This window comes from Danio aesculapii, chromosome 20 (assembly GCF_903798145.1).
Source record: "Danio aesculapii chromosome 20, fDanAes4.1, whole genome shotgun sequence".
Classification (NCBI taxonomy): domain Eukaryota; kingdom Metazoa; phylum Chordata; class Actinopteri; order Cypriniformes; family Danionidae; genus Danio; species Danio aesculapii.
The window spans coordinates 28,322,027-28,334,888 of record NC_079454.1 but is presented as its reverse complement, the minus strand read 5'-3'; the positions used below and the strand labels follow the sequence as shown (position 1 = coordinate 28,334,888).

Genomic DNA, 12,862 nt, shown 5'->3' with positions numbered 1-12,862 from the left:
GTATAACGATGGTTTGTTCTGTAGACAGTCGAAAAATATATAGTTTAAAGGGGCTAATCATTTTGACCTTAAAATGTTTTTTTTTAATTAAAAACTACTTTTTTTAAATTTAAAAATAAAACAAATAAGACTTTCTCCAAAAGAAAAAAAAATATTATCAGACATACTGTGAAAATTTCCTTGCTCTGTTAAACATCATTTGGGAAATATTTGAAAAAGAAAAAAAAATCAAAAGGGGGCTAATAATTCTGACTTCAACTGTACATACACATGTCTGAACAGAATGAAATCAGAATGAAACTGAATAAATAATAATAAGTAAAGTACTTTGACTTAAAATGCCCCTTCTTTTCTCATGAGTATGTGATTAATATATTTATACAATATTTTCACATGATTGCTTAAATAATCATAGAACTTAATTGTCAAATGTAAAAATGTACATTATGTTTTTTGGCAGTTGCATTAATAATCCAGTAGGCTCAAAAGAGAGCATGTTTCCCCTCAGTTTCAATATCTATATGACATCTCTAAACACTACTGTTGGAGAGCTGCAAGGCTATAGAAGTGATTCCTTTGTTTTTACTATAGGCATAATGACGTGATTCAGGTAAGATAAAAATATTGTTTAAAATATGAAGTAATGGGGTGATACGTTGGCGCAGTGGGTAGCGATGTCGCCTCACAGCAAGAAGATCACTTGTTTGAGACTCGGCTTGGTCAGTTGACATTTCTGTGTGGAGTTTGCATGTTCTCCCCGTGGTCGCGTGGGTTTCCTCCGGGTGCTCCGGTTTCCCCCACAAGTCCAAAGATATGTGCTATAGGTGAATTTGGTAAGCTAAATTGTCCGTAATGTATGTGTGTAAATGGGAGTGTATGGGTGTTTCCCAGTGATGGGTTGCAGCTGGAGGGGCATCCGCTGCATAAAACATATGCTGGATAAGTTGGTGGTTCATTCCGCTGTGGTGACCCCAGATTAATAAAGGGACTAAGCCGAAATAAAAATGAATAAATGAATGAATGAATATGAAGTAATGATGTACTCATTGTTGTATAAATACAGTCATTTGACAATGTGGACAGATTTTACAAATGCTTTGCTTGCTTGGAGTAAAGGTGCAGCATGTTGCATATAATTAAACAATGAGTTGTGTACAGCCGAATATGGCACTTGGATAATGAGTGATTGATTAAAAATGGCAGTTTATGAGTCAATTTGAGAAACATACACAGAGAGTTTCCTAGACTGTGTGTCTTTATTCCCGTTACTCCGGTGATCCACAGAGCTGCTGGTGTTGCTGCGGATCAGAACAGGCATGGACGAGGACGATGGGGTGGAGGAGATTGAAGAAGCAACATTGAAGTGGTGGGGTCGCAGATTATCATCTAGAAAACAAACAAATACATGTGAACAATGTAACTGAAACAAACGGTCATAATTCACAAAGAACAATGTCATTAGTTACCGTTTAAAGGTAGCATAGGACTCTTTCCTGATCCAGGGCAACTTCCTGAATCCTTCAGTTTTCTAAAGAAAAAATTGTGAGTGTAAATGTGAAAGTACTAGCGATGATGTGTCTTTGAACCAACTGCAATAACAAGAGGGGATTTTGTTACGTACAAGGTTTTGTCTGAGTTTGTCATCTTGGGTGTTGTGGGATGGCCACTGAGAGAACGACTGCGAGCTAGTTTAGCCCTCCGCATCTCCTTACCTGAAAACAGCAGCAATGTGGAGACCATAAGCACTTGACTATTACAAAACTTTCAGAAAATATTTAACATTTTTGTCACTGGAAATATAAAAAAAAAACTTTTTAAAACTAATAACAAAAACAATAATAACAAAACGATTACATAAGTAGCTTCCTGCATTACAGAGGATGCTACGGTTAAAAAGAAAAAAAGGTTCAAAAGGTTTGAGATCAGATTTTTTGTTTTAGATCAGATTTGTTCACAAAAGTTGCATTTATTTGATCAGAAATACAAAAACAGTAGTTCTGTAAAATATTTTTATTGTAAAATATTTTTATTGTTTACTATTTTATTAATTAAAAAAATGGAATATTCAGCAGTTCTGAAAATATAATAAAATGTTATAATAATTCAAGCATGTTCCATCATGTTCCTTCATGCGATCATTAAAAGGATTGTTCACCCAAAACTGAAAATTTTGTCATCTCACCCTTCACAAACCTGTTTGAGTTTCTTTTTTCTGTTGCACACAAAAGAAGATATTTTGAAAAATGTTGGAAACCTGTAACCTACTTACAAAGTCAACGATTACATGTTTCTAACATTCTTCAAAAAATCTTGTTTTGTGTTCAACAGAACAATGAAACTCAAAAATTTGAAACCACTTTAGGGTGAGTAAACAAAAGGGTCACAGTAAATAAAATTTGTATTTGATTAAAATGAATTAAAAATCAAAATCAAAAATGTTGTTAATTGACAAAAAGAGCTAACATCAATGTACACAAGGGTTCTAACCAGAAGAAGAGGACGATGATGCTCCTGATAATGTTCCTGACATTCCTTTACTACCAGACAGGCCTGACTTGCTCTCTCGTTCTGGAATACAACAATATAACAAACCACAACATAAGCACACATATGCTGTACAGTACATATAGAAAACTTACAATAAGCTATGAAAAACACAATGTGAACTCTTTTAAACATTTATTTGCATAAATAAACATCACTCACGTTTCTTCTCAGACTGTTTATCTCCAGCTAGTTTGGCTTCACTCTGTTGTCTTTCCAACAGTTCCTGTGTTAACAGAAGCACAAATACAGTAGCAACATATAGTTCACACATAGGGATCTAGAACATATATAAGTATAGTTCACAAAAAAAAAAATTATTCTGCCATCATTCACTCATTCTCCACTTGTTCCAAACCTGTATGAGTTTCTGGTAACACTCTATTTTCAGATGTCCTTGCTACACTAGTTCTACAGTATGTACTCACTATAGTGTTACAGGTTTGTGATTGGTTCATTGTGTTTCCTGGGTTTTTCTTCATAGGTGATCAGTATGAGGAGCTGTGGAGGATTTTATGGCTTATTTAAGGAGCTGCAAAGATGTGTTCCACAGACTGCTTTAGAGGATCATTTCCGTTCAACTTCTTTTTGCTTACCCACCACTTATATTATTTTTATATGTTTATGTTAGACATTTAATTTGCATATGGTTACATTGGTACCCCTTTAAACTTTATTTTTTAATGATTTTTGTAACCTTTAAATAAGTATATTTTGGAATTTTCATTCCATTTGGTTTGGTGCTCTTCATTTGTTACATGCTTGAGCCGGCACGTAACAATAATTGCAAGAAATTATGCATATTTGCATTCAACTAAACCTAATCCACATTCTAACCCTAACCATATAGTAAGTACTTGTAATTAATTAATATTACTTATTAGTTGTTAAATTAAGTTACTCTGTAACAAAGACACCTGAAAATAAAGCATAACTAAGTTTCTTTCTTCTGTTGAAAAACAAAAGAAGTTATACTGAAGAATGTTGGGAAAAAGCAGCCATTGACTTCCGTAGTTTGTTTTGTTCCTACTATGGATGTCATTGGCTGTTTTTCCCCTATGTCTTCAAAAGAAGAAAGAAATGAATAGAAGTTTAGAACCATTTAAGTCTGAGTAAATGGTGAGGAAATTTTCATTTTTGGGTGAACTATCACTTTAAAAATCTCAGTTTTGTCTTGTCCGTTCTGAAAATAGTATGTGATCGCCCACATTCACACATAAGGAAAAGCCTATTTGCTTTTTCAAAATGGCTATGGCAGAAGAAACCATAACCATAATTATAATTTGACTTCAATTTCAGTAATTAAAAATCTCTCTCACCATTTCAAGTAAAAGGGTCTCCTCCTTCTCCTTTTTCTGATCCAAGAGCTCTCTTTCATGCCTTTTATGATACTACAAATATAAATATGGGCAAAGTTCGCTCACAGTGCTCAAAAGAAATAACTATGGTGTACAGAAACTGTCATCATAACTAAACATAAAAGGTCAAAGTCACAGATCCTTCATACCGGCTCTGTAATGTCCATTTTGTCCAGCTCCAGAACTGTCTGAGGAAAAATAATAAAACAGTTTTGCAATACCATTACTTGTAATTAGGGATGCTCCTATCAATCGACCAGAGATCGGCCTTGGCTGATAACCACATTTCATGACTCGATTGGTACTCTCTTATCTGGCTGATCTTATGAACCAATCACGATTGTTTGTTTTCAAGTTTACAAACAGAGGACTTAAAAGAACTGAAATCTTTTTACATATCAGAATTGAACGTTCTGTGTTTTCAACAATATTGCAAGTTCATAAACAGTAGTTTATAGACCTATTTCCTTTTAGTAAAGAAGTAATGGATTTATAGGTGTGCATTTTAACTTCTTATGCATCAAATATGCGCTCCAAACTTCATTAAGACCTGTTGAATTCTTCTTCCATCATTTGCAATGTTTCCAAATTGCTTTGTTAGTCATTTTTCTTACCAATTTATTTGTATCTGTTTTCTCAATTATTTTCTGTCAAGCTGCTTCTGACCATGACATGTCCACACTAAATGGCTTTAAGAGACATTTAAGGAATTATATGCAACATCTTTAATTTACTCTCTTTGGTAAGGCAAGATCTTCATTTAGGTATCATACTTGGAGGTAAAATGTGCTTTAGGTGTTATAAAGCTTGAAGCATTAGAATCGGTACTTGGTATTATCCAAGCACCATGACAAGGAATTGGTACTCTGTATCGGCTGCAAAAATCCTGATCGGAGCATCCCTACTTGTAATAAATGAAATCACATTCAGTATACAGAAAACATTTTACAAAAGAGCTTTTGTGGATGAAATCCTCTCACTTCATAAGAAATCCATGCAATCTAATGTCTGGTGTGTAAACATGTCACACTGAAACCCGGCGTATATATATTAAATTAAACTGCAGCCTATGAAATACAATAACACTAAGCCAAACTGTAATATTGCACTTATTTATAATTATTTATTATCATGCTGGCCCAAAACATTTACCAATATAACGCTAATAGACCTTAATAATGATTTCCTCACCTTTCTCAATGTCACCACTACATCTTTATCCTTTTCACGGCACAACAATTTCCGCACACAAAACTCCAGCTGCTGAAGCAGATGCTTTTCTGTTGGTCTGATGGTGGATCTCAATTTGGGCAACATATAACAGAGCTTGTACCTGCCAAAATGTTTCGTTTTGGTTAAAAAAAGAACAACAATTTGCAGAAATACTTTACAGCATTCAGTTATTTAATTCAAATGAATTGCAAAGTAAAATAGGGAGCAATAATGTGGAAAACTTGTTCACCTGACATTGGCCACAGGATCACTAACTAACTCAAGTGCTGGAATAAGAAAATGTTTGCAAAAATATGATTTGGAAAAGAGGTCTATTGTGATATCACACAGGTCCAGAAAGCGAAGCCTGTTCCAGTAGCTTCTACCTTGAGCAAGATCTAAAACACAGAAAAAACACAATCCTGACCACATGAAAGACAACATTTCAAGCGCAAGATGTAAAATAAGTATATTGTTTGCTTTTTACCTTGTTTTATTTTGCTCATTATCTCTTGCCGCTGTTCTTGTTTGCGGTTATAGCGCAGAAACACACATAATGTCCTGACAGCTTCCCGCTGAACTGGCAGAACATTCTACAACAGAGTAAACAGAAAGGACAGATCAAAAATACTGTATAACGGGTGAGACTGTATTGACAGGTCTGTGTGTGTGAGGTGTTTACATTTGTGGTGATGATGCTGAACATCCTCTGAAAGAAGCGGAAGTAGATTTGGTCTCCAGAAATGACACGAGGCAGACATGAGTAGCACTGAAGCAGCTTCTCATGAACACGCCAGTGCAGTGAAGAAGCCGCTTTCTGCTCTGCTGCTACCAGAGCTGGCACCAAGTCTTGTATATTCACCTGCTGTAAAGGTGAAGTAATATATAAGCTACTGTATTTAAAAAAAATACTTATATTCAGCAAGATGCCTGCATTCAACTTATTAAATGTACTGTAACAGTAAAGACTTTTACATTACAATTAAAATATTATTCGAAATATTTGAACAGTCTTTTGAGCTTTCTATTCACTAGGAATCCTGAAACATTGTACCATGGTTTCTATAAAATATGGCAGAACTATCTCTTAAACACTGATAATATTTTATTTTGAGCACTAATTCAGCATATTAGAATGATTCCTGTGCATTCATGAGTAACTGAAGTATGAAGCAACAGTTGCTAAAAATTAAACTAAAGTATGAAATCACAATAATACATTTAATAATATATATAGATATTTCCTGTTTAATTAAATTTTACAACATTACAGTTTTTACTGTCTTGAACTTACTGAATCCAGACACAGTAATTCCCCAAACAGTTTGGTGATTGCAATTACAACCAAGTTATTGATATTTTGCTATTCAGCACAAGCAAATACAAATAAACTTCAATATAAGGATTACAATTAATAAAATTAAATGTAATATTAATTATATATTTGTATCATTTATAATTTGCTATTTATTGCTGTTAAAGCCAAGTCTAAAACAGTGTCTCTCAAACTTTTTGGATTCCAAAGTCCCCCCATTCAAAGGCACTCTCTTATTTAAGCTCACATATACCTAGTCCAAGTAAACTGAAATAATGTCAAGACTTTATTGGTACCAATATTAAGTTAGCAGATGCATTTTGGCGATCACAAACAATGCATGCCATTTTACACACAGTTGTTTAATCCATCTTTTTAGTCCACTTTCACCCACTTGGCCTATTTCTTTGAAGGGAGGTTGAATGAGTGGCTGCACATTATGTACAGACTTTTCTGATCTTTTCAATCTAATGGAACTTACACATGAATGTGAAAAGAGACAACAGGACATTATATTACATGAAGGATGACAGCTTTTCTTACTTCTCTGATAGCTGTAAAACTACACAGAATGCTATGAACTTGTGTTCGAATCAGGACTGTTGTGATAGCATAGTTTTTTTACTAGTTATTGCTCACGTTTTATGTATTACTTCACCCAAAAAGAAAATTCTGGTTTTAATACCTCATCCTCATGTCTTTCCAAACCCCTGAGACTTTCATTTATCTTCAGAACGCAAATTCTCTGATCCTCCAAATGCAGTAATGGTCCCAAGATGCTCAAAGTCCAGAAAAGAAACCCAAAACTTTGACAAAACATTCCATGTAACTTCAGTGGTTCAACTATAATCATACAAAGCTCCAAGAACATTTTTGTGCGGCAAAAAAAATGTGTAAAAAAATTTCACCCAATGTAGCCACAGCCATATCACTCTGCAGCCTAAGACCGGTTACTCACTGAAGCTAAGCAGAAAAGAGCCTGGTCAGTCCCTGGATGGGAGACCCCATGGGAAATCTAGATTGCTGTTAGAAGTGCTGTTATTGAGGCCAGCAGGGGTGCTCAACCTGCAGTCTGTGTGAGTTCTAATGCCCCAGTAAAGTGAAGGGGACATTATACTGTCAGTGAGTGCCGTCTTTCGGATGACACATTAAACTGAGACTCTCTGTGGTCATTAAAATTAATATGACACTTCTTATAAAGAGTAGGGCCTCCCAATCATCCCCATCCACCGTATTGGCTCTATCACTGTCTCTCCACTCCATCTATAGCTGGTGTGTGGTGAGCGCACTGGGGTGATTGTCCTGTGGCTGCCATCGCATCATCCAAGTGGATGCTGCACACTGGTGGGGGTGTGGTGAGACCCCTCCTCATGATTAAGCACTTTTGGTGCATGGCCATACACGATAAATGCGCTATATAAATACACATTACATTACATTACATTACAATCTTCTCTCCTTACTCGCTTTACTATGGCAATACTCTGTATTGCTATAACAGTCAGCAGCACAACATGCAAGTTTCCTACTGCCCATAGTGTATGCACACTCTGATATGATGCAGAAAACATAGGTGATCACTATGATCCTTTCATTATTTTTCTGCCACATGAAAGTAAACATGAAGGTTCGAGTGCAGTACCACTGAAGTGACATGGAATGCTTTGACAAAGTTTTTGGTTTCTTTTCTGGACTTTCTTCAAACATCTTGGGACTCCTGCTGTATTTGGATGATCAGAGAACTCTCAGATTTAATCTAAAAAAATCTTAATTTGTGTTTCAATGACAAACAAAGTTCTCATGGGTCTATTTGGTTGCAACCAAAGTTCTATTCAGTTGCTTTTCTAGACTTTGAATGAAGTTATTATTTTTGTTTTATTTACAAAAGTATTCTCATAGCGTGATGATATTCCAACTGTACCACTAAAGCATATGGTCTTTTTTAAGGATGTTTTTTGAACATCTTGGGACCCTTGCGGTATATGGTTGTTGGAATGAGATGAGGGTGAGTAATTAATAACAGAACTTTCATTTTTGGAAAAGCTAATCCTTTGAATCAATAATACAATTGTCTGGCTAGCATACTACAACAATACATCCTGTAACAATGAGAATTAGCTCAGTTAGCATAAAGTAGGTTGTCTTTTGTGTCCGTCTGAATGCATTTAACCACATGAGTCTACACTATGAAAGCAATCCAGTCAAATGTGCTTTCAACTACCTGGAAGTGGCCAAAATTAGACAAGCTAAAAGCACACTTGAGATCGGCTTGACAAAACTGCACCTTAATACCAGGTACAAACAGAGACAACACAAAGGAAAATGCTAACTAAAAGCCCCCAAAATAAAGCACATTCATCCGGTACCTTGCTCTCAGGCCCTGCTCCCTCTCCTCTGGATGTGGCCAGCTCTAAAGTCTCCTGAAGATTGTTCAGCAGAGCATCCAGTACCTGCAGATTCAAAAGCATTAACCTCAGGATGATCTGAGCCTTTCATATCAACAAAGCCTTCTCATTATCAGACGCTTCAGGAACACATTTCTATCAACCCCAGGAAGTGACTCTAAAATTAGAGATAAGCTGATGTGAGATCGTTGACTATAATAGATAGGCTGTAATGTTCGGTTTCTGTCATCATTAATCATGAAAATCACTATGTCTGATGGCTCAGGCAGCTTTGTACCGTAGTAGATGCTAATGTAGTGTGTGACTAACACTGCTTAGAGGATCATGACGGAATAAACAATGCAACACTCCTAGTCTTAGCTAGGGAGGTGCGATGGATTCATTCATCCTACACAGTTGCTACAACCTCCGCAACTTGTGCACACAGCCTCATACACACACACAGAAATTGTATGTCTGGCAATGAATATTTGGTAGTGAGATGTTAAAGGTGATCCATGCAACCTTTTCATTATTGAAAGCTGGTAACAAATTTGATAAGTCAATTTGAGTACAGCACTATTTTCATTCATTCATTCATTCATTCATTCATTCATTCATTTTTCTTCAGCTTAGTCCCTTATTTTTCAGGGGTTGCCACAACGGAATGAACCACTAACTATTCCGGCTTATGTTTTATGCAGCGGATGCCATTTTAGCACAACCCAGTACTGAGAAACAGCACTATTTTTAACATTGATAATATTAAGACATATTTTTAACACCAAATCAGCATACTGGAATAATTTATGAAGAAGTATATGAAATTGTACTTTACCGTCACAGAAATAAATTATATTTAAAAATGTATTTAAACAGAAAACATTTATATTCCATAGTAATATTATTTTTCAATATTGAAACGCATAAATACAGCCTTGATGAGTTTTCTTTTATATGAAAAAAAAAAACTTTCTGAACCCAAAGTAATGAACTATCAAAATAAATATTTTTTTAAATAAATTTAAAGAGCTCTTATTTTGCATTATAAAACGTCATATTTTGGTTTTAGGAATCTCCAATAAAAACACACTTTCATTGTCTTATAATATGCATTTATTTTTACCCCATATCCCATATGATTCGTTCAGCGATTCATTTGTTCCCAAACCCCTCCTTAGCATGAGGCTAATGTGCTGTGATGGTCTGATGACCCAATCTGTTGTGATTGGTCGACTTGGTTCAGCGCGAAATAGAGAGAAACGCCCAGCACACTTACAAAGTACTCAGAGTGCAGAGTATATGTGTGAGCCCAGTGCAGGATTGCAATGCTAACCCCAAACAATAACAACGACACACATTCAGTATTAATCCACACAGTGGCAAAAGTTTAACTATTTGAAAATTGACAGTGTTACGTGTGTGTGTATGAACAGCTGATGGTGCCCATTGTAAAGACAAACGGTAGAGGATCACTAGTTCAGAAACGCATTTAAATCAGTAAAGGAAGAAGCATGTGTCGGGTTTTCAACATGATTTTGGATGCAATATGTGAATAGCCCCATAAAGATTTAACCTGACAGATACAGTACAAGCACTAATCTATAAAAGAAAGTGATTACAAGCCGCACAAAGCGATTACAAGTTACAACAAACAATTAAATACATATTTTGCACACTACAGAGAACGAGGCAACAATTTTAATTACACCTACATGTTATGATCCAGAAGAAGAAGAAACTGATCCATATAAACTGTAAGAGTTACTGACAAAGTCCCTGTCAAAGTCTGACAAAGTCCCATATACATAATAGTCTCTGCTGCTCCTTCCTTTAATAGCAAACGGCTGGCAAATCCCATGCTGTAGGGTAGGTTATTGTATCAAAAATCTGAAAAATGACATGTAGGCTATACTGTGGTATTGTTGTGAAAATGAACTTTAATCCTTTATTCCTTGCAGCTGAATCTTCATCTGTCAGTAATCGCCATCTTCATGTCATGATCACACCCGTGATCCCCCACGCTCCACTAGTGTCTGAAAAGAAAGGCTCGTTCACGTTTTACCGGATCTAGCACTACATATTTGGTGATGTACCGCATCGTTGTTAACGTGTTTAGGCAAAAATCCAAACCCAACACGATTGATTTATTCAACTCCGAGTCGACTATTTTGTTAAAGAATCAATAGTTTTAAACACGGTGCATTTTCAGATTTATACCTCAGCGTGATGTTTTTATTCACTTAGTGCTGTTACACACTGCATGGAAGGTCATTTTTGAAAAACCCATAATAGGGGCTCTTTAAAGGAATTAAGTTATATAATTCAGTAATTTAATATAGCATATGTCATATTTGAGGGCGTCGCAGTGGGTAAAACAATCGTCTCACAGTAAGAAGGTCGCTGGTTCAAGCCTCGGCTCGGCTTCGCCCCGTGCTCGCGAGGGTTTCCTCCGGGTGCTCGGGTTTCCCCCACAGTCTAAAAACATGTGCTTTAGGTGAATTGGGTGAGCTAAATTGTCCGTGGTGTATGTGTGGGGTTATGCAGAAAAAATAAATGAATGAATATTTCATATTTGACTTATTATTATCTTACCATTAGCTTTAAAGAAAGAAAAAAAGTACATTAAGAATAGCTTCTGCTAGTGGCGAAAAATAACACACTTCACCTTCTTATATTTTACAAACACGGAACCAAATAAATCTTTATTCTCCTTCACTCACTGATAAAAACTGTAGTCCAACTAATGGCCATCTAAATTCAGAGGTTACATAAGCACAATTGGCCTTGCAAGGCGGAGGTTTTGAATGGTCAGGCGGTTATTTGTTCATCTGAACTCAGCAGTCAGTAGAGGAACACTCTGAATGAGAAAAGGTCTGAGAAAAAACTAAATCTGTCTGAGAACAAAGTTGCAACGTTTTGCACAGAATAGTGAGCCAAGGAAATGACTGTGCTGACTGAAGCTGAAAGCTCTTTTAATAAACAAACACACACACACACGCACGCACGCACGCACGCACACACACACACACACACACACACACACACACACACACACACACACACACACACACACACACACACACACACACACAAACAAACCTTTTTTCAGGTCTCACCTCTAATGAATCATCCTGCAGCAAAGTGATTAATTCTTTGTGTATGTAATGCACATTTGGGCCCAGTAATTTGACCACCTAATGCAGACAGATTAGAAAAGATGCTATTATGCATTCTGAACAGAGCCATCACTGCCGTACAGGTCAAATTATGAATGTCATTGTGTACCATCACATACATACGTTAAAATGCAAAAGTTCATACCTCATGGAAACCACCAGCTGCTGTCCTTCTTACTGAAATCTCAGGATCATGGCAGAGACTTGAGAAGGTACGATATAATTCAGATAGGAAGTGGTTTGGATCAGCAAATAACACTATGGCCTGCAAATAAACACAGAGAGGAAATACTGTAAGATAGCATTCATACAGATATATAAATAGTTCAAGAAAGAAAAGAAATTAATACTTTTATTGAGCAAGGGTGCATTTAACTGATTAAAAGTGTCAACAAAGACCTTTGCATTTTTACAAAGAAATATCTGAAATATAATTTGATCAATTCTTTCAGTGTGGAAATAAACAGCAGTTTTCACTTCTGCTATACTAATACATTCCTGTGCACCCAAATATGAATTATTAGAATGATTTCTGAAGGACCATGTGACACTGAAGATTGGAGTAATAATCCTAAATTTTTTTTTTAAATATTTATGGACTGAAAAACTTGATGTTAGCACATTTCTTGCAGCCTGATTGATGATCACGTTGATCTTTTAAGCTAGATCTTTACAACGAATAAACAAAAAAGAATAAATACACTTTAAAATATATGCATATAGAAAACAGTTATTCTAAATATAAATGTTATCTCACATTATTAATATTTTTATTATAATGTGATCAGATAAATGCATTCTTAGTGAACATACTAACATCAAAGGGATAGTTCACCCAAAAATGAAAATTCTGTCATCATTTACTCACCC

At 35.7% G+C, this 12,862-nt stretch overlaps 1 protein-coding gene across 2 annotated transcripts in view; it reads right to left on the bottom strand.

Moving 5' to 3' along the window:
- Positions 1-12,862, bottom strand: part of ppp4r4 (protein phosphatase 4, regulatory subunit 4) — a 39,325-nt gene that overhangs the window by 1,299 nt on the left and 25,164 nt on the right. The window contains exons 11-24 of one of the 2 annotated variants that reach the window (XM_056481104.1): positions 12,138-12,257; positions 11,933-12,010; positions 8,796-8,879; positions 5,797-5,979; positions 5,602-5,707; positions 5,365-5,512; positions 5,094-5,235; positions 4,052-4,090; positions 3,864-3,935; positions 2,707-2,770; positions 2,488-2,568; positions 1,622-1,712; positions 1,467-1,528; positions 1,230-1,386 (exon numbers count right to left, since the gene is read on the bottom strand). In XM_056481104.1, coding sequence (XP_056337079.1) covers positions 1,230-1,386; positions 1,467-1,528; positions 1,622-1,712; positions 2,488-2,568; positions 2,707-2,770; positions 3,864-3,935; positions 4,052-4,090; positions 5,094-5,235; positions 5,365-5,512; positions 5,602-5,707; positions 5,797-5,979; positions 8,796-8,879; positions 11,933-12,010; positions 12,138-12,257 — 1,427 coding nt within the window. The remainder of the gene's footprint in view (positions 1-1,229; positions 1,387-1,466; positions 1,529-1,621; positions 1,713-2,487; positions 2,569-2,706; positions 2,771-3,863; positions 3,936-4,051; positions 4,091-5,093; positions 5,236-5,364; positions 5,513-5,601; positions 5,708-5,796; positions 5,980-8,795; positions 8,880-11,932; positions 12,011-12,137; positions 12,258-12,862) is intronic. The other variant, XM_056481105.1, reaches the window with a different exon arrangement.